This window comes from Oncorhynchus tshawytscha, linkage group LG02, assembly GCF_018296145.1.
Source record: "Oncorhynchus tshawytscha isolate Ot180627B linkage group LG02, Otsh_v2.0, whole genome shotgun sequence".
Lineage (NCBI taxonomy): Eukaryota > Metazoa > Chordata > Actinopteri > Salmoniformes > Salmonidae > Oncorhynchus > Oncorhynchus tshawytscha.
This window is the reverse complement of record NC_056430.1, coordinates 27,278,209-27,301,150: the sequence shown is the minus strand read 5'-3', so window position 1 is coordinate 27,301,150 and position 22,942 is coordinate 27,278,209. Positions and strand designations below refer to the sequence as shown.

The 22,942-nt window shown below is 42.0% G+C and overlaps 1 protein-coding gene across 1 annotated transcript; it reads right to left on the bottom strand.

Moving 5' to 3' along the window:
* Positions 1-702: 702 nt before the first annotated feature.
* Positions 703-22,539, bottom strand: LOC112218516 (leucine-rich repeat-containing protein 38). Its single transcript, XM_024379362.2, has 2 exons — positions 20,931-22,539; positions 703-1,789 (listed from the first exon to the last, which is right to left on the bottom strand). The coding sequence occupies exons 1-2, from the start codon at positions 21,556-21,558 to the stop codon at positions 1,542-1,544; spliced, it is 876 nt and encodes a 291-aa protein (XP_024235130.1). The 5' UTR covers positions 21,559-22,539; the 3' UTR covers positions 703-1,541.
* Between the last annotated feature and the right edge of the window lie 403 nt (positions 22,540-22,942).

The following is a 22,942-nucleotide window of genomic DNA, read 5'->3' as shown; positions in this document are numbered from 1 at the left end:
GTTTAATATATTTCCATTGATACATACATCTGTGGATCTATACTGGATATAAAACCATCCGTAGACCTTACTACCTGCATATGTGAGATTAATTATATGTTCCATCACAGAACACTCATTTTACCCCTCCTGCTGCCCTTAATCAATATTGCATTCTGCAACAGCAAAACCATTTCTGCAGAACGCTAGTTAACCTGTGAGGCAGTCCCAAAATAAAACATATTGAACTCCATGAGAAGGCAGGACATTCCATTATACTGGACGTAGCTCGGGGAGTGGCATTGGGTGCGGTCGGCTCATCGGTGTGGCTGAACATTTTAGCGGCCCCCATCTTGATGGTGTACAGACATTTTAGCATTTTTAAGCCAATTTACTGCAATTCAAATAAAAAATCCCTTGAGCTGAGAGAAATCTTAGCAGATTTAAAGTGAATTTCCTGCAATTCTATTCAATTTCGCCTTGGCTAATGCTGTGTTCTAATGCTCGAACATAATAACAAAATCAATACGGCTAAATGCATTGTTTTTGAAGTGTTCAATTCTCCCTGACTGCCTAGCTTTTGGTGATTGTTAGTTCTCAAAGTGTATATTTAAAACATCTATATATATATATGTATATATATATATACATATATATATATATATATATATATATATATATATATATATATATATATATATATATATATATATATATAGCTTTATTATCTTTTTTGCATACTTTATATCTGGTTTTAGTCATTTAAGTTTACACTGAAAGTGTTTTTCAATCTGTTTTGGCCCAAAACAACGCTTAGGTGACCCGCCCAAGGATTACAATGGCAATCTAAGGCCCTGGTTCAATATGAGACGTACTGTATCCTTCAACAAACATTTTCACTTAGCCAATACACAATACTCATTTTGGGCTCTAAGAGCCTGCGGCTACTTATAGCTACTTCATTTCAAAATAAATCACAGTTTAATGACTCTGTATGAACGTCTGTAAGATGTAAAAATGTCAAACCAAATAGTAAATAGTTTCTGAAAATCTGTATTACTTGCTTTTATGTTATGTCTAATAATGTCTTTGTTTGGATATGTCTTTGTTTGGATCTAGGCTGGGCACGGAAAAGGTAACTGCAAAGTATGCAACTCTTTATAAACGTATTATTTTTTCTACATCTTGGTGTTCCTATCGAATCATCAACCACCAGTGAATTTGTGTGTAATAAAGAGCTATTCAGTATGCTTTTAAAGAGCAACCACAGCACACTGTGAACACCATAGACATAGAGAATGATCTATTCTATCTGTGACTATAACTCATTGGGACATGTTTATATATTTTCCACACATGCAGAGAGAACAGCATCTGCAGTATCAGGGCTTTTGGAAAACCCCACAAACCAATGCAAAATGTGTCACTCAATCCCTCTATTCCTCTCCCAGTTCTCCACCTGTGTGAGGCGGCAGTTTGGGCAGCATGTTGGGCAGCAGCCTGGTCTCACGGTCGGGCCAGATGAAGTGTCAGTTCATGCGTGCTCTGGGACACAGTGAGTCTCACTCCTCACTCTCCTCCTCATCTCCCTTAGTGGTTTTGCTTGTGCGCTGGAAACAGTGGACAATGGAGGCCAGGAAGAAGCTGGTCATGATGGCCACTACGGACACAGAGATGCCAGAAAATATGATGATGAGTAAGTCTGTTAAGGTAAGGGTGATCTGACACTCCCGGAAGCTGTCCTGTGATAGCTGGCTCAGGGACACCCGTCTGCCGTCCATGGGTAATGTACACTCCATGCCCTCCACTCCTACAAGGGGACAAGGAAGAGGAATAGGATTAGGACCACACAGAAACCCCAGACATAGTCCCCATTATCACATTATCATCATGTAAAACAAACTGTCCCCTCTAGCAGAAACAACTATATTAACCTTCACAAATAACAGCAATTCTAATAACTATCGAGATATTGACCTCTAGATGTAATAATAACAGTTTTTGTTATTCCAATACTCATTTTATTACGTCTTATTTATTAAATGGAAAGTCTGGATTGGTTTCAAATTCTATCAATTATGATCCTTGGCGGTAAATAGAAGACAATTAACCAAACAAATCACTTGGAAAAACCTCTGTTTTTTATTTACAGCATTGTCTGGGAGAACCAGAGATAAGGAGCACATTCACTGAACTCATCTCAAGATGTAACCATAATAAATTGGTCTGTCATGCTCGCCAGTGGCAAGTCACTTTGACATATCGTTTACAATGACAAAAACGACAACACATTGTGGATTTCAAGGTTAGTTTCCACTCATCCCATTTTGAGGTACGAACAAACCATGGGTATTTTTCCATCGTAATGTCATTAGTCTTAATTCTGAGTCCCAAGGTGACATGAGCTGTGGATCATAGCCTCACTGAACCAATTTGTTAACATTGAGTAAATATTTGAAGTGCCGTTGACATGCCCTGTGCTGTGCTGATGGGATAACATTATGTGAGATGAGAGAGCTGGCTAGATTACAGGCTGTAGTAGTTCCACCGATTCTACCTATGCATATGGAAGGCTTTGAGGTCTGCGCTGTGTGAGAGAGATTTTCAGGTGGCTTGGCTATATAATTCCCAAAGCTGAACAGATACAAAATGGAATGATGTATTCTGGCAACTTCAAACACCCTTATAATACGTATGTACTTTCAATCCAGGACTAAATTGCCAGCTGAGCTAATACTGCATTCATTTATCTACTACCTCATTGATTTTTATGCTGTCTAGAATAGAAATGAAAGTAATGAACAAACAAGCCTCTTGACATTGCTTGCTGCAATAATGTTGTTTGAAAACACTGCAAGGTTAAACAGCTGATGAATTGGTCAAATTAGCTCCTGTATAGTGTTCTGCATTACAATCATGGCTGTTTAGCTTGTAGAGAAACATATCTGACTCAAGTGCACATGATGAAGAGAATTGATTCGATACATAGTGGCTTTTTTGATTGAAAGGCATGTTTATAGTTGTCTTACACATGAGCTCTGCAGGGCACTGGTTAGTCCCCGACACTGACACTCTTATTGACTTCTGACCTCTACATTCATCACTGTACAGCTGACCACATCCCTTTCTTCCCATAACATTGTTTCATAGTTACAGCACAGGCCATTGTCAACACAGTGCATGACAACACCTAGCAAAGGTATAAAATGAGAACATTTTTCTACTCGAACAAGGCTGGCCGCTTGGGAGGACAACCGCATACAGTAAATAAATTGGCTCTTTACACTGGGATGAAAAAGCTAGACATATCAATGAAAATGTTAACTCACAGGTGGGCAGAGAGAAAGCCTATTGGAGGTGGGCCACATGCCAAAGCATGCATGCATATATGTTTTCTCAGTCTCTCACAAACACACACACACAGCTCATTATTTTCTGCTGTCAACATTACAATCCATTCTGCTTTAGGACTTGCCATCCATGCACTGTGGAATGCGGCTGGTTTTCTCATATATTTTTTTTATAAATGTAAGGTGTCAAAGGATTATGTTACAGTTGATCTGCAGAGTAGTCCTATGGAGTTATTCAAGGAAGGAAAGAGAGGAAGGCTCACTTGATTATCTTACCTAGTTATTTTCTGATAATCTCATTTTGCTATTTTGTAGCTTTGGCAAGTATGTGTGTTTCCCATCGCAGTTTGCTCCTCTCCCTATAGGTTTTACAGACGCTCCCCACCCCATAGCTGCAATCCTTCTCATTTATTGTACCCTGCGTGCACAACCCATTTGGAATTCCTAGTCTCCAGCAGCGTTTGGAACTGCTGATCTGCTGTCAATAAGGCTGAGTTCATCTCAGTCTATGTTGCCCTTTTTGGCCCTGATGGAGACATGTTTTTTCCCAGAGAACACCACTCCAGCTGCTCTCTCGTCATCTGACCATGTGTTCGCTCATGATCTGGGAGCATCTGGTGGCACAGGGCTAATTATTTTCTTCTAAGGGAGTGACCGTTATTTATAATGAGGGTTACATGGAGAAAATCGGACCGCTCTGAAATGAAAATAAATGGCCCTCTCATCAGCAAAATATGTTTCACCTAAATCCTCCCTGAAAAAAAGCAAGTGACCCTCCCCTATACCCAAAATAATGATTGAAAGTGGATAGTAGAGAACGTGTCTACCGTTTACTCTCACTTTCTGTACAGAACAGTGCCTTGCCTTAGATATGCAGTTTTAGAAACTGTTCTTCGTCCTGTAAGCATTACATGGCAACGCAGGAAATTTGATGCGCAGGGCTGGCGGACGGAAGGTTGTGGGTTTGAAGACCACCGTGGACAAGAGGAGAAAGATCTCCTTTATAGTAAAAGTATTGCATGAATCTATCATCGTATTTGCATGTCAGATAATTTACAAAATTATTTTTACATTCTACACCATTTTTCATATTAGCAGAGTCTTTTGTTAATCAATCAAATTCCACACAAGAATGGACAGAGAGATAGGCGCATGTGTTCATCTCATCATATTTCTGTGGGGTTTGACACTCTTATGTAGGTTTCATAACCAGAAAAGAATACAATATATGTCACAACAGGTGTAAATATTGGTTTTGACAGTGTTATGACCATATTATGACAGGTTATGACAAGTTATGCCAGCTGTTATGACATATTATGACATGGTTATGACCTGTTACGACATGTTATGCCACTGGGTGTCAAGTAAAGTGTTACCTTAGTTTCCTTCCACTGTATTTTAGAGCTTGTTTCTAGCATAAAGCATTGCGGACCAAAGCACTGTTATAGATCATTTTATATAATCAGATCTGTTTTATTTTCTTAACAATCTTAAATAACTCTCACGGCACCCCCAACCTATTTTCCCACTAGCACTAGCACTGCTGATAAATACTTTGTTGAGGGAAAATGTACATGATACGATTGTGATGTGTTGTTGTCTCACCTGGCTATCTTAAGATGAATGCACTAATTGTAAGTCGCTCTTGATAAGACCATCTGCTAAATTATTTAAATGTAAAACACCCACTCATTTAAAATCATTGCTGTTCCGCATAAAACTTTGAAGTGCATGACAACGTCACACACCTAATCATACTGTTAGCTTTTTCACTACAGTGTAAATGTGCACCACCTATACATTATAGGCTTCCCATGTTACAAAACAGGTATAACATGGGATTGCATGGTCAGATGGAAAGTTCACCTGGACAACCCAAGAAAGTTTATAAAGAGGCTGCATATAAATTCCACTCAAAGTTGAGAGGAGTCGGATATAGTCTTGGGATCCTTTACATTGCTAAAACCAGCTGTATTGGCAACTTCAATAAGAGATGAATGGCCTCTGCTTTTCACACGGAACTTTGCATTGCAAACTCATGACCCAGGAGACCCAGCCTTAGGCTCTGAGATGGGCCTGTCTCTAGTAATTCTGCCCCAGCATCTCCCTACACTTTGATTAATGAGATTGGAGAGCAAAGTTTGCCTGCAGAGTCCTGTTGGAGTTACTGTATTTACAATATCCTGCTCCTAGTGGGGTACGACGACAGGCCCTATTTTCTTCCAGCACTAAATTAATCCCTGCTTAGGTGACAGTGGATATATTCTTTTTACCTTGTGCTGATTATCTTGTGGTTAACACATTATTTTTATAGATACATTATGCAGGAGGCCACAGACACTTTTTCGGTATGTGGAAATGACTGAAAAAGGGTGAAATTGGTTTAAACTGAAAACAATGGGCCTTGATTCTTGTGGAAATGGAGCAGTTTCATGCTATTACCATTTCTTTAATAGAGAACAAGTAGGTTATATAACGCACCATGGTCCACCCACAGTTTTCTCCCCCCAAATGGAGAGAGTTTTTCAGTGAGCAGAGCCTTGGATTAGGGCCACTGTGCCTCCGGTCATATGCAGTATTAGTGTAATTTACATACGCTAAGGGCTCTATTCAAGTGCTACAGATTCCACAATAGAAATGTAAAGGTAATTTCTGATTTAGCCAACATATGCAGCATTTAACTTGAAGTCTCTGATAAAGCAGGAATATTGCCTATAAATATCAAACACGCTGAAAAGCTTAACTTCCGCGATGCGGATTGAATAGAGCCCTAAGCTTCAGTGGACACCTGTTACACAAATCCTCCTGATTATATAATTCTGACATGAGAATTCTCACTGGGACTCTCTCCAAAATACTGTCTGTCTGCCAGACAAACATCCTAGTTTGATTTCCTACACATGACAGACAGGTTCCTCAGTCCCTGTCACAGACTCTGTAGTTTCTCTTGACAGACTGTTTGGTTCTGGGTGCTGGGACGTGGCATCTACAATTCCTTCGAAATCTAAGAGGTTCTTTAAATGGATGGAAAACTGCAGATGTGTCCCTTAGCACACAGAAAATTGGCCAGTGTTAACGAGTGATTTTTCAGTGTTGATTCAAGAGTTATGAACACGGTAAATAATTCAATGAATATCCAGTGGTGTAAAATAACCCCAGTGTTGGTGTTAATAACCACTGTTAAAGCAAAACCACACCCATCATTATCATATGCAGGTAGATTTTTTAAATGGTTTGTTTCAATATATATGTTTTTGAAGGGTTATTCCAGTGTAGATGTTTAAGGTATCTCATATTTTAGTCTTCCCAACCCTGGCAGTCTTTCTGAATGCAGGTTGCGGGTTTAAACAATTGTACACCCCCCCCCCCACTTCGGCTGGATTCCAAAAGGAATTATACTGAAAAGAAATATGAAACTATTTAAAATATTTTACTAAGTTACAGTTAATATAAGGAAATCAGTCAATTGAAATAAATTAACTAGGCCATAATCTATGGATTTCACATGAATGGGCAGGAGCGCAGCCATGGGTGGGCCTGGGAGGGCATGCTAATTTCACGCTCCCTCAAAACTTGAGACATCTGTGGCATTGTGTTGTGTGACAAAACTGCACATTTTAGAGTTTCATTGTATTGTCTCCAGCACAAGGGGCACCTGTGTAATGATCATGCTGTTTAATCTGCTTCTTGATATGCCACACATGTCAGGTGGATGGATCATCTTGGCAAAGGACAAATGTTCACTAACAGGGATGTAAACAAATTAAAACACAAAATTTGAGAGAAATAAGCTTGATTTCCATGATCTTATTTCAGCTCATGAAACATGGGACCAAAACTTTACGTGTTGCATTTATTTTTTTGTTCATTATACAGTACATATCACTTAATGTGACTTGCATGCCTGATATGGCCAGTAAAATGAAGAGTTTCAGGGCACTTTATTAGGATAAAACTAGGCCCATCAAGCGTTATGATGAAACTGTCTCTCATGAGGACTGCCACAGGAAAGGGAGACCCAGAGTTACCTTTTCTGCAGAGGAAAGGTTCATTAGAGTTATTTGCCTCAGAAATTGCAGCCCAAATAAATGCTTCACACAGTTCAAGTAACAGACACATTCAACATCAACTGTTCAGAGGAGACTTCGTGAATCAGGCCTTCATGGTCAATTGCTGCAAAAGCCCTCTTCTTAAGGATACCAATAAGAAGAAGAGAATTGCTTGGGCCAAGAAACACAAGCAATGGACGTTAGACCGCTGGAAATCTGTCCTTTGGTTTGATGAGTCCAAATTTGAGATTTTTGGTTCCAACTGCCGTGTCTTTTTGAGATGCAGAGAAGGTGAACGCATGATCTCTGCATGTGTGGTTCCCACTGTGAAGCATGGAGGAGGTGTGATGGTGTGGGGGTGCTTTGCTGTTGACACTGTCTGTGATTTATTTAGAATTCAAGGCACACTTAACCAGCATGGCTACCATAGCATTCTCCACCGATACACCATCCCATCTGGTTTGCGCTTAGTCGGACTATCATTTGTTTGTCAACAGGACAAAAAAGAAAGTGATGGAGTGCTGCATTAGATGACCTGGTCTCCACAATTACATGAGTTTCAACCCAATTGAGATGGTTTGGGATGAGTTGGACCACGGAGTGAAGGAAAAGCAGCCAACAAGTGCTCAGCATACGTGGGAACACCTTCAAGACTGTTGGAAAGGCATTCCAGGTGAAGCTGGTTGAGAGAATGTCAAGCTGTCATCAAGACAAAGGGTGGCTACTTTGAAGAATCTAAAATATAAAATATATTTTGATTTGTTTAAAACTGTTTGGTTACTACCTTATTCCATATGTGTTTTTTCATAGTTTTAATGTCTTCACTATTATTCTACAATGTAGAAAATAGTACAAAATAAAGAAAAACCTTTTGTAGGTGTTTTCAAACTTTTGACTGGTACTGTAAATGGGCAACATAATGTTTGGAGACATAGAATATGATGCAGCTAGAAACCAGTCAGGTTTGCCAGGAGGCACAAGTATGGGAAACCATATGGATAGGTTACAGCTAGTGTCTGCTCTTGAGGGATTACAATCAGGATTACAGGCAGCCTTGGGGATAGGCTGTCCTTTTGTAACCCACTCCCTGTCTCCTGAGGGATTTATCGAGCTGACTGTCGTAGGCTGATATTGGAGGCTTGTATCTCCTCCCACTTTAACACCACAGTGGCTGTAGTGATTGATTCCACTCTCGATACCAGAGAAGTGAGAATCATTAGATGGACCCATGGAATAAAGGCACAAGTATCATAATTTCCAATTAAACTATGGAATGAGCTTTGTTATTTGTTAACTTTCTAGGTATGTTTTTGGAATTTCCAGGTATTGTATTACTATATTTACAAGCAGATCAAGTGGTTGCAGGTGAATAAATGCAAGGCCCTTGCTTTATGGTAGCCTTAAGTATTGGGTGCACAAGCATCCGCCAAATCCCTAATTTGAGCCTGCCTGATTGTAAAGCAGACAGAAAGAGAGATGATCACACAGACAGAGAGAGGGGGAAATGACTCAAAGACAATCAAAGAGAATAAATCTGAGAAGAAGAAGGACAGAGAGTCAGAGGGAGAGAGAGAGTGAGAAGAGACAAAAGGAGATGGGGTAGAGAGTCTGAATGCACAAATTGACAACCCTTCATGTGACAGTGAGGCCAAGGGTGAATCATTCAAATCATGAAGGGATATCCTTATGCACAGGGACTCAGTGATCTCATAGTTAAATGGGGATACTCTCAGCACAAACATTTAGCATGGCTCATTCAAAACACACATGCGCACACAAGAACAGACACAAAGCCCACAACTGTATAGAGCACTGGTTAGATCCTTCTTTGGTGAGAATAATACACTTGCCATTTAGACATCAATTATTCACATAGCACCTTTTGATTGCTTGCTAACCTATACACTTCAATGTCAGCTTGCATTAATTTTTCAACATTAAATAAACATTAAATGAGGCCAAGGTCAAATACACTCTCTTCTCAAGTAAGGGATGGATCAACATTTACAAAATGGGTGCCTGGAGGAAAATGGGGGAGTGTCGTGATTTTTCAATTTCAGTTAAATGGAGGGTTTAGTATTTTTTAAATCTAGTCCGGGGCAGGGTCATGTCATTTGTAAATTATGAAATGTCAATATTTCTATTTTTTTAATTAGTTGCTTATTAGGCTATATATTGATGTGTGCACGATGGGACCATGACCAGGACGACTGATCCGTGTAAAGGAAAGAATGAATGGGGCCATGTATCGTGAGATTTTGAGTGAAAACCTCCTTCCATCAGCAAGGGCATTGAAGATGAAACGTGGCTGGGTCTTTCAGCATGACAATGATCCCAAACACACCGCCCGGGCAACGAAGGAGTGGCTTCGTAAGAAGCATTTCAAGGTCCTGGAGTGGTCTGGCCAGTCTCCAGATCTCAACCCCATAGAAAATCTTTTGAGGGAGTTGAAAGTCTGTGTTGCCCAGCAACAGCACCAAAACATCACTGTTCTAGAGGAGATCTGCATGGAGGAATGGGCCAAAATACCAGCAACAGTATGTGAAAACCTTGTGAAGACTTACAGAAAACGTTTGACCTCTGTCATTGCCAACAAAGGGTGTATAACAAAGTATTGAGATAAACTTTTGTTATTGACCAAATACTTATTTTCCACCATAATTTGCAAATAAATTCATTAAAAATCCTACAATGTGATTTTCTGGATTTATTTTCTCATTTTGTTTGTCATAGTTGAAGTGTACTTATGATGAAAATTTATAGTCCTCTCTCATCTTTTTAAGTGGGAGAACTTGCACAATTGGTGGCTGACTAAATACTTTTTTGCCCCACTCTAGCTAACATTAGCCGGCTAATAACTGACACTATTATTCGTATCCCAGAGCCGTATTCATGCAGGTTAGTAACTGTGTTCATTGATGTTTAACTAGCTAACATTAGTTAGCTGGATTGTTAGCTAACGTTACATGACGTGTGTACAACACCCGTTGAATATGGCTGGCGTCAGTAAACGTCTGCAAAAAAGCATAATGAAATTGTTGCCAACAGAGCAGGTTAGGCTGTTTTCATGTCATCCATAGGTAAACAAATCATCAGTCAGAGCGTAAATTGTGCGCTCTGAGAGCAAAACGAGATGGTTGGGGCTAAAGCATAAGAGGGTGTGAACAATGATGAATGGGTGTAGACAAAGAAGAGCTCTTCACTAGATACCAAAACATTCAAAGGCCAGTTTCTCAAAAGTGAGTTTACAAGTTGATCAACTTTCAAAGCAGAATTACTTTCCCATTGTTCCTCAAATCCAGTTTATAATATACCATTTTGTATCTCTGAGTCTCTACATTTATCCAATGTAAAAAACACAATTTCAAATGTTGCTACATAAGACCGAATCCAGGTGGTGAGTCACCTATAGGCTATAACCTATGAAGTGCATGCTCGAAGAAGCACAGAGCAAAGTTATATTTCTAAGAAAATGTACTTCCTTCCAGACTCTTTTGCGCTGCTAGGATGTTGTAAATAAAACTAGGCTGCATTACACACTGCAATGGATATTCCAACCTTGAGCCTGCTCTGCTCTTACTCTGCTCTTACTAATTCAAACTTTTTGTGTGCTGCCTAACCAATGCTGTGCTGTGTAGGCCTACAGTGGCAGTTCAGGAGGAGAGTCAAATAATTATTTCGAAAATAGTTTTTGATTAGGCCTATTCCCAGAAATTATATTCTTGCGCGCGGACTACCCTATAGCCTATGGTCTGTTCAGTCTGAGAAGGAGAGCTCGAAGAGTAGAAGAATTTCGAGAGAACTTCGATAGCTTGCTACTACTATAATTTATTTTAATAAAAACTAAATGTTGCTTTCCATTATATATTTATCAGATTTATTGATCTCACAATAAGCCAGATTTGAGTAATTTACAATGTGGTGTTGAAACTTGAAGCAGCAGCCACGGCACAATCAATCGGAAATGGACAGCTAATGCTGCTAAATGTAGGCAAATTCGAGTAGGCATAATTAATTTGAACAACAAGAGGGCTTTGTGTTTGTAGCAATTTCTTCCTATTACATTTTTTTTGTATTTTACCCCAAATGTAGATATTGTCTCATTGCTGCCACTCCCCAAAACATGACCCGCCAAACAGCACATCTTAACACCCACCCGCTTAACCCGGAAGCCAGCCACACCAATGTGTCAGAAGAAACACTGTTCAACTGATGACCCGGGGTCAGCCTGCAGACACCCGGCCCGCCACAAGGAGTCACTAGAGCGCGATGAGCCAAGTAAAGTCCCTCCGGCCAAATCCTCCCCTAACCCGGACAACAATTGTGCACCGCCCTATGGGACTCCCAATCACAGCTGTTTGTGATACGGCCCGAGATCGAACCCGGGTCTGTAGTGGCGCAGCGCCTTAGACCGCTGCGCCACTCGGGAGGCTATTTCTTACTATTTAAGAAATAATAGTTAGGCTTACCTGTTTGACAGATAAAATTAGTCTATATGGTGCTACATCCATAGATTTGTCGGCCAATTCCTCCACCCACCAGGCACTTCTAAATAGCCTACCTCTGTGTCAGGGTGGTTAAGTTAAAACCAGGAGTCGAATTGACGGGGTATGAAAGGGTATTCCTTAGGCCTACATTTTATTGAAGAAAATGGCAAAAAGTACAGGCCTACCCCTTGTTAGCTTAAGATTTTTTATTTTTTATTTTATTTCACCTTTATTTAACCAGGTAGGCTGGTTGAGAACAAGTTCTCATTTACAACTGCGACCTCGCCAAGATAAAGCATAGCAGTGTGAACAGACAACAACACAGAGTTACACATGGAGTAAACAATAAACAAGTCAATAACAGTAGAAAAAAGAAAAAAAGAGTCTATATACATTGTGTGCAAAAGGCATGAGGAGATAGGCGAATAATAAAAATTTTGCAGATTAACACTGGAATGATAAATGATCAGATGGTCATGTTCAGGTAGAGATACTGGTGTGCAAAAGAGCAGAAAAGTAAATAAATAAAAACAGTATGGGGATGAGGTAGGTAAAGTTGGGTGGGCTATTTACCGATGGACTATGTACAGCTGCAGCGATCGGTTAGCTGCTCAGATAGCAGATGTTTAAAGTTGGTGAGGGAGATAAAAGTCTCCAACTTCAGCGATTTTTGCAATTTGTTCCAGTCACAGGCAGCAGAGAACTGGAACGAAAGGCGGCCAAATGAGGTGTTGGCTTTAGGGATGATCAGTGAGATACACCTGCTGGAGCGCGTGCTACGGGTGGGTGTTGCCATCGTGACCAGTGAACTGAGATAAGGCGGAGCTTTACCTAGCATGAACTTGTAGATGACCTGGAGCCAGTGGGTCTGGCGACGAATATGTAGCGAGGGCCAGCCGACTGGAGCATACAGGTCGCAGTGGTGGGTGGTATAAGGTGCTTTAGTAACAAAATGGATGGCACTGTGATAAACTGCATCCAGTTTGCTGAGTAGAGTATTGGAACCTATTTTGTAGATGACATCGCCGAAGTCGAGGATCGGTAGGATAGTCAGTTTTACTAGGGTTAAGTTTGGCGGCGTGAGTGAAGGAGGCTTTGTTGCGGAATAGAAAGCCGACTCTAAATTTGATTTTAGATTGGAGATGTTTGATATGAGTCTGGAAGGAGAGTTTACAGTCTAGCCAGACACCTAGGTACTTATAGATGTCCACATATTCTAGGTCGGAACCATCCAGGGTGGTGATGCTAGTCGGGCGTGCGGGTGCAGGCAGCGAACGGTTGAAAAGCATGCATTTGGTTTTACTAGCGTTTAAGAGCAGGTGGAGGCCACGGAAGGAGTGTTGTATGGCATTGAAGCTCATTTGGAGGTTAGATAGCACAGTGTACAAGGAAGGGCAAGAAGTATACAGAATGGTGTCGTCTGCGTAGAGGTGGATCAGGGAATCGCCCGCAGCAAGAGCAACATCATTGATATATACAGAGAAAAGAGTCGGCCCGAGAATTGAACCCTGTGGCACCCCCATAGAGACTGCCAGAGGACAGGACAACATGCCCTCCGATTTGACACACTGAACTCTGTCTGCAAAGTAGTTGGTGAACCAGGCAAGGAGAAAAACCGAGGCTACTGAGTCTGCCGATAAGAATATGGTGATTGACAGAGTCGAAAGCCTTGGACAGGTCGATGAAGACGGCTGCACAGTACTGTCTTTTATCGACGGCGGTTATGATATCGTTTAGTACCTTGAGCGTGGCAATCCAGCTCGGTAACCAGATTGCACAGAGGAGAAGGTACGGTGGGATTCGAGATGGTCAGTGATCTGTTTGTTGACTTGGCTTTCGAAGACCTTAGATAGGCAGGGCAGGATAGATATAGGTCTGTAACTGTTTGGGTCCAGGGTGTCTCCCCCTTTGAAGAGGGGGATGACTGCGGCAGCTTTCCAATCCTTGGGGATCTCAGACGATATGAAAGAGAGGTTGAACAGGCTGGTAATAGGGGTTGTGACAATGGTGGCGGATAGTTTCAGAAATAGAGGGTCCAGATTGTCAAGACCAGCTGATTTGTACGGGTCCAGGTTTTGCAGCTCTTTCAGAACATCTGCTATCTGGATTTGGGTAAAGGAGAAGCTGGGGAGGCTTGGGCGAGTAGCTTGCGGGGGGGAGCTGTTGGCCGATGTTGGAGTAGCCAGGAGGAAGGCATGGCCAGCCGTTGAGAAATGCTTGTTGAAGTTTTCTATTATCATGGATATATCGGTGGTGACCGTGTTACCTAGCCTGAGTGCAGTGGGCAGCTGGGAGGAGGTGCTCTTGTTCTCCATGGACTTCACAGTGTCCCAGAACCTTTTGGAGTCAGAGCTACAGGATGCAAATATCTGCTTGAAAAAGCTGGCCTTTGCTTTCCTGACTGACTGCGTGTATTGGTTCCTGACTTCCCTGAACAGTTGCATATCGCTGGGACTATTCGATGCTATTGCAGTCTGCCACAGGATGTTTTTGTGCTGGTCGAGGGCAGTCAGGTCTGGAGTGAACCAGGGGCTATATCTGTTCTGAGTTCTGCATTTTTTGATTGGAGCATGCTTATCTAAGATGGTGAGGGAGTTACTTTTAAAGAATGACCAGGCATCCTCAACTGACGGGATGAGATCAATATCCTTCCAGGATACCCAGGCCAGGTCAATTAGAAAGGCCTGCTCGCATAAGTGTTTTAGGGAGCGTTTGACAGTGATGAGGGGTGGTCGTTTGACTGCGGGCCCGTAGAGGATACAGGCAATGAGGCATTGATCGCTGAGATCCTGGTTGAAGACAGCGGAGGTGTATTTGGAGGGCCAGTTGGTCAGGATAACGTCTATGAGGGTGCCCTTGTTTACAGATTTAGGGTTGTACCTGGTGGGTTCCTTGATGATTTGTGTGAGATTGAGGGCATCTAGCTTAGATTGTAGGACTGCCGGGGTGTTAAGCATATCCCAGTTTAGGTCACCTAACAGAACAAACTCTGAAGCTAGATGGGGGGGCGATCAATTCACAAATGGTGTCCAGGGCACAGCTGGGAGCTGAGGGGGGTCGGTAGCAGGCGGCAACAGTGAGAGACATTTCTGTAGAGAGTAATTTTTTAAATTAGTAGTTTGAACTGTTTGTGTATGGACCTGGAAAGTATGACATTACTTTGCAGGCTATCTCTGCAGGAGACTGCAACCCCTCCCCCTTTGGCAGTTCTAACTTTGGCAGTTCTATCTCCTCCCCCTTTGGCAGTTTTATTTTGAAGAAAATAAAACAGATCTGATTATCTAAAGTGATCGATCACATCGCTTTGTTCTGTGATGCTTTAAAATATGTGGGAAAATATCTGGAAAAGACTCCGTTGTATATGGGGATATCATTGATTCATTTATTTGACATTCAGAGGCTGAGCTACAACCTTTTATAGCCGAGGAGACAAAAACTGCACTTGGCTTGGGAAGTAATTTAAATCTGTCACCATCAATTGATTCAGCTATTCACTTTCTGTACAATAGAACGTGTTTAAACCCAGACAGCTTTTAGGGAAACACGTGTGACCTCTTGTTGGGTTAAGCCACGTAAGAAGAGTAGCCAGTAGTTAAAGCTTAAATGTTTCTGCATTGATAGATCTACTCTGTCTGGGGTGGAAAGGTAGGCCTAACTTGTTTTATTTATTGAATTAACTAGGCAAGTCAGTTAAGAACAAATTCTTATTTACAATGACGGCCTACCCTGGCCAATCCCTAACCCAGACGACCCTCAGCTAATTGTGCACTGCCCTATGGGACTTCCAATCCCAGCCAGTTGTGATACAGCCTGGAACCAACCAGGGCCTGTAGTGACACCTCTAGCACATTGAGATGCAGTGCCTTAGACCGCTACGCCACTCGGGAGCCCCTTTTGAAAGTACCATACTCATATTCCTAATGACATCTCAGATTTAATTATTTGCAAACAGGGACAGTTTCATTGCAAACAAGACTTATTGATTTGGCATTGGAGAAATATGATAAGATAAACACATAGGCCTATCTCTCTGTCCATTCTAAGCTCGTCATTTCGGTAATTTGTGTGGTATTTAAAAACATTCTGCTAATATGTAAAATTACATTTTTATAAAAGACAATGTTTTCTTGGACCTGCAAATACGATAGATTTGTGTAATGTTTTTACTATAAAGGTCATATTTCCACCCCTACTCTTGTCCACTGTGGTCTGTGAACCCACAACCTTCCGGCTGGCAGCCCTGTGCGATATCAAAATTCCTGCGTTGCCATGAAATGCTTACAGGACAAAGAACAGTTTCTAAAACGCCATATCTAAGTCCAAGAAGTGAGGGTAAACGGTAGGCATGTTCTCTGCTATGCACTTTATGTTTTAATTATTCTTTTCTGTGAAATATATTTTGCTGAAGGGAGGGCCATCCATTTTCATTTCAGACAGGTCCAATTTTCTCAATGTAACCCTCATTATATATAATGTTCACTCTCTAAGTGGAATAATACATGTTCCCTTACATCCATGCCCGAGGCAAAGACAGTTGATAACTGTGTAATGTAATGCAATGTTAACTCCATACTGTATATGCAACAGTGATGTGGAGAGCTAGTGAATTCACAGTGGCGTCATACTTAGAGAGCTGCTCACACAGTGTGGTGGAAGCTCTCTGGGAAGTAACCTAATAGGCTGTGAAGGAAAATTCAGGCTTTGATCCTGTCACATGAGCAGTGGATCATGAATGGTGTTGATAGCTGTGACACATTAGGCCTCAGACACTGGCCCAAGGGACCCATGGGAGCTGCTCTGCCCTGTCCTGCCCTGTCTGTGTCTGTGGCTCCTGTTACCCGGCTGGCTACTGTGCTATAGAACTGTGTTGCTCTAAACGATGCATGGCCTTTGTTCATCCTTAACCCAAGAGCACTGGAGACAGGAGTGGATCATGTTTGCACTCATTCCCCTAATGAAACATTTAGGTGCCTGATTAGTGGCACACAGGCAGACCTGCGTACAGGAACGTCTCCTTAGAGGAGTGGACTGACAAACATCTGACTACACAGACTGAATCCTTGGCAGGTTTATGGAGAGAGGTTGTCAATTGATATGCAAGGTGGGTCATCATGACACATGATTCAGATTAAGATCAGTCATTATTAATTTTACAACAGTCACGATGATTTCAAATACATTATCAACAGGTATAGCTACAGTATATATGTGTCTTACGCATTTGTCCATTTTGTAAAATAGTCATCTGGACAGCAACACTTTTAATCCATAAAAGCCCATGATTTTAGGCATTTACAACCCACTCAGCACAGTGACCCAATCACAGTTATGCAAACAGAGATATGCTAGTATGTAGTGCAGTGGACTGGTATCTAGCACATGGGAAATTAGCATGAGAGAACAGGCACAAAATGGCTCCAGAACATGCCTACACTGCTGCTAGACAGGGTCTAATCCATGATAAAATCATATCCACAACGAGAAACAACAAGATTAGGACAGAGGGAGATTCCTGTAGATCTGATGGAGTTTCCTGTATGGTAATTTGGGAATGATTTGACAGATACGGATAGAGGAATGTGTCCAGGTTTTAATTATTCCATGTTTCCATGTCTATTCTGGTAACATAAACTGTCTGTTGATGCGGTTTGTGTATCCATCCTAACCACTACCATTTTAGCTCTGAATTAAAGGGTAACATTACTCTATGACAAATCATACACCTAAGGAGGATACTGATCATGGTTCTGTGAAGGGCTGATACATATTCAGGAGCTTATCAAATCAACCTCATTCTATAAATGACTGGTCATCTGTCATTGCATCTGTCTCAATAGCTCCAAACACGCACGCACACATGCACACACAAAAATCACCAATCATGAATCAGGTCATTTCATAATACTCCGAGAATATTTAGGGTGCTTTGAAGTGTTCACACCAACGCATACCAACAATTCAGCAATACCAACTTAGTATTGTTAGCAGCGTGTAGGTGCGTCTGACTCTATAATTTGTCCTTGGGAATAGTTTCTGTAGGTGTGGTTCACAACAATTCCTTTACAATGTGAGCAATTGAGAAGAGACTGGTTAGATCGTGCACAGATTTTCAGCAAACCTGTACAAGGATTATTTCTCTTCTGATATCCCAGACCCATGGGAAATTACATTGACTTGAAAAGGCCTCTGGAGCTGCAGCCAGGGACTTCCAATCATAAGTTCTCCTTTTGCCTTCAGATTTACAGCTTTGTTGACTTCATGTATATGCATCAGCAACATTTCTTATTTTTAATGAGCACAGAGGCAGTTCCAGAACACTGTGCCCCTGTGCTCTATGAATTGCTAAATTGCAAATGCATTCAGCAGTAAATATCACGCATATTCCCAATTCTGACACAAACTGCAAAGTGTTCTTCAGGTCTACCGCAACATAAAGTACAGTGGGGCAAAAAAGTATTTAGTCAGCCACCAATTGTGCTAACTAAGGAAATCTATGTGATGACGTTGAATCAATGTGAAAAACTGATTGGATTAACAAAAAGTCATCAACATAAGGGCTTTTCATACTTTTTTTTACCAAACTTCTAACCTAAATCCAATGACATGGTGAAATGTTTTGTTAATTTCACGTTGAATTCACGTTAGTTGGCAACTCAACCAAATGTAAATCAAAACTAGATGTTTAACTGATGTCTGTGCCCAGTGGGTGTGGTTGATGACGCTAAATAGAAAAGGTCACTATGTTTTTTATCTTTGGCAGGTGGTTTTGACCAGTCTTATGCTAAAGCCTCCTAGCCAGGTCACACAGTAAACACGCACTGGGTTGAATGTAAGTGCCTTACATGAGGTGAGAAGCTTCACTGCTAACTCAATTTGAGAGTGCATCTCTCGGCCCAGTTGGCAGATATGCCAGAGGGGTTGGCACGCTGGGACCATGGCCTCTTGTTCACTGTTGCTGATGTGTGCTTGGCCAGCGTCTCTAATAGAATTCATTACAGCCTGCAGTAGACAACACTGAGGACCAGTGATGAATGCATTTGCAGTCTCCTACCATGTGAGATCGAGGTATTCCTGACAATGTATCAACTTCTCTTTCTCACACAGCCCCAACTTTTTGTGGCTGCTTTATTATTGAGAAGTAGGAGGGAGAGGAAGAGGGATGGCAATTACATGCTAATGCACAAACTAAACGTGTGAGGATGTTTTTGTTAGTTGTCAGCGATTTGCAATGTCCACCCACTGCTTGCATAGGGTAGAAAATATGATTAGAAATATTATTTGTCTCCACACAAGCCTCTATAAAACATAACTACTGTTGTCCTTGGATTCCTATGATTAAAGAAGAACAACAAAGTAAGGTTATGTCAACATGATGTCCATATCCACAGAGTAATGTATCACACAGATATAATGGAAAGGATCCCTGGGCTATTGTCAGCTTTACCCAGTTTGCCTGAATTATAGATTGTATATCTGAGTTTATCTAAGTAATCCTTTATCCATCAAACCCAGTAAGGAAATCATATTTGCAAAAGGATACAGATACAGTAACATGAGATGGGTCAATGTTTGTCATTACAATGTGTTGATGTCCCATATTTATGTAGATCATCATGTTACAGTATTTTCCCCTGTGAAACGACCTTGGCTTGGAGACAGTGACAGCTGTGCATGCTTATTTATGTACTTTGTCTATTGGTTCATATGCCGACTTAACGTATTCATGATGTTTCATGCTGTGAGGCTTTACCTTTGAACTGAATACAGTACACATATTTACATTCACAGTGTCAAACATATCATTTGGGGTAACTAGATTCAGCACACCTGAACTATTGGACCATAATATTCTAACAACAAAGTGTCCTACATGTTTGTGGTTCTATATAGTATTGGTGGGCTATACACAGTCTTGCTTGAATGATTATTATGAATAGACATCAACAGATATATAAGGACAATATTTGCATTTTCAAGGACAATATCTAAATACTATTCAAATGTGATGTCAAGCAAACAACATGTGGCTCGTTAGTTTGTCTAAATACAACAAATGGTGATTGGAGTAATGTGGAGTCAAATCTGAAAGCTCTAAAATATGAATCTATTGGATTGGATAGTTGGCTACTGTGTATCCTGTAGCCTGAGGTTTGTTATGTTTCTACCTTGAAAAGAGTGGAAGAAATGCAAATCTCTACAATTAAGCTTTGTTTCCCTCTGCATTATAAACACATGAATCCCACAACAATAGCTGCTGGGATCGGATGTTCAGTCTAATCATCTCCATGTAAGCAGACGTTACCCTTTGTGTGATACACACTCCTGTGGGAGAATTGTAATCCCCTTTGTCTTTTGTTGTTTTTCCTATTTGTGTGCCGTGCACACATTCTGAGAGTGTCCCTGAGACACACAGAGAGAGAGGGGGCCCACGCCAACACATCAGTGCCGTAACGTTACCTAAATCCCCCAGGCAGAAACACAATAGTAAAAGACTGGATGGGCTCCAGCTTCCACCACCAGGAAGGAGAGAGGGAGGGCGAGCTTGGTTACAGTGGTCATACAAACAGCACTCACTAATTGATTGATTTAGTGAAACATTGATAGACCACTGGCCTGAGGGAAGAGGCAGGTGTTTGTCTTGGACAGTACACTACACACACAACCACGGTAACATAAATCTCATGCTCAAGCAGAATTGTAAACGTGAGGTGTTGACTTTCTGTTGTTGTGTTTGTTTTGCTGATGTGGATGAAGCTGCAGACAGTCTGTAGTGAAATGTATCTGAGACCATCCCCCTGAAGGTTTCCCCCTAGAGCTCGTCTTTCATTGTCTTTCATTACTCTCCCTGGTACTGTGGGTTATGGCAGGAAAAGAAAGAGGGAGCCAAAATTAGAGCAGAGGAAGGGGTTCCTCTTTCTACTGGGAAAATATAAATAGAACACACAGCAATGGCATGGCAGAGGATTTGCTGAGATAATATAATCTTAATGTTGCATGACTTTCCTTTATTTAGGCCAAGCCAGCTGTAAGTAAACTAACATCCCCCTGATGAAGACACTTACCATTTGGAAGCTTTTGACTGTTTTCCTCCAGCCATCCAAACAGGTTGGCAAAGTTGCAGTTGCACACCCAAGGGTTGCCCTCCAGTCTCACCACCCGTAAAGAGGGCAACTGGCTTAGCGCCCCCACCTGAAGGCCAGAGAGGGCGTTACGCTCCAGCTCCAGTTCACGCAGGGAGGTGAGGCCCAGGAATGCATCCTCGTTGACCCTGCTCAGATAGGGGTTATTGCCCAGGCGGAGTTTGATCAGGCTACGGGACTGCCCAAAGGTCCCCGAGGGGATCTCAGTCAGGTTGTTGCTGCCCAAGTCCAGAAACACCAGCCTGGAAGAGGTGCTGAGGGTGCCCGGCTCGATGTGGGACAAAGAGTTGTTCCGTAGGTCCAGGTAGACCAGGTCACTGTAGAGCACTAGGAAGTCAGAGGGAATGCGGGGGATACAGTTGTCAGACAGAAGGAGCCTGCGGACGTCCAAGGGGATTTCATCAGGAAGACGGGTGAGTCCACGGCCGCTGCAGTCCACAGTGTGGGGGTCCGGGCACAGGCAGCTAGCTGGACAGTTTTCCCCCTGAGCCCGTAAGACAGAGGACAGCAAGACGAGGAGAGGCTGGAGCCAGCAGACACATGGCAACATGGTCAAGGGGGTAAGAGCAGAGAGGGGCAGAGGAGGCTTGGGGTGAGAAAGAATGGGAAGGGGTGTCGGGAAAGAGAAGCGGGGGTGAGGGTCAGAGGGTGGGAGATTAGGAAAGGGGAGGGGAAGGGGAGAACGAGAGGGAAAAGGGGGGGATCAATCCCTGTGCAGGAGCATCCTGCCGTTCTTGAGATTAAAATCTGAGACAGCTCCGGCATCAGGCAGCGAGAGAGCAGCGTCGAACGCTGTGTTCCGAGATATCATGTAGCAAGCATCCTGGATAGAATAGAGCACTGCTGGCTTTGAAGAAGCTAGGGGAGGGAGATGGCAAGAAGTGGGAGGGAGAGAGCGAAAGAGAGTGAGCGAGCTAGATAGAGGGAGAAAGAAAGAGATCTTAGCAGAAAGATTAGGGTGGTTTAGCAAAGGTAAATAGAAACTATAGCGAATCAGGAATAGAGAGAAACTGGGGGCACAGACAGGGGGAGGGGGGCTAAGGAGGGGGCTCTGTCCGCCCGGTTAACCCACAGTCGATCTTGGGGGATTGACTGAGGAGGACGCCTGGGTCTCTGAAACAAAAGGATACACGCCGGGGTAAGTCAGTCTCAGGCAGATCAAGTGAAGAGGGAAATTGTTACATCCCTCCATTTGTCACAATGTTGCAAATGTCGGAAAGACAGACAGCAAGGTTTATTGCGTGGGAATGCCTGTCGATCTGATCTGCCTGCTAATCTAAAAGGATCCAACAGTAACACGGCTGAAGTGTATGCAAGGTTTTTTATTCCTTCTCTACCTCCCTGTGCTCTGCAACTCGCCAGCAGAGCAGAGCTCGACAAAACACTCCCCAGCTAGGTCCCGACACTCTGTTGCTATTGAGCGAGAATCCAAATGTCCGTGGAGAAGTCATATTCATGCAGATGACAATCCTGAATTTAGCACAGTAGCAGTCAATTGAATGTCTGTCTGTCTGTCTCAGAATGTGCCAGGGTTTATCTCATGCCCTCCTCATTGCTATGAAGGAGGCGTGCCTTTAGCATGTTGACAAAACATGATGTCACTTCCTAGTGTGAAAATATTTGGGTTGTTTCACTAAGATTTTTTAATTTTTTAAAATCCCAATCATTTCTATTACTGATTGTCATGAATTTAGCAAATAAATTAATAATTAAATGTATGATTAATTAATATATATTGATATAAATATTGATATTACAAAATATTTTGTGTCATTATGTATCGCTTTTTTAATTTGTATTTTGCATATCCGGAATGCTGATTGGTTAAAACCGCATTCCAGCAGATGTCTATTCCACAAGTTACCACCGGCTAAATCTTTGACATTAAAATGCCTATTTAATCTGACTGCGCAATCCACTGTCTCATCAGCTCA

Coding starts and splice junctions, on each gene's coding strand:
- LOC112218516 (XM_024379362.2), bottom strand. CDS start 21,558: ATGTTGCCATGTGTCTGCTGGCTCCAGCCTCTCCTCGTCTTGCTGTCC. Junction 1,790..20,930: donor CAGTCAAAAGCTTCCAAATG/GTAAGTGTCTTC, acceptor GTCCCCTTGTAG/GAGTGGAGGGCATGGAGTGT.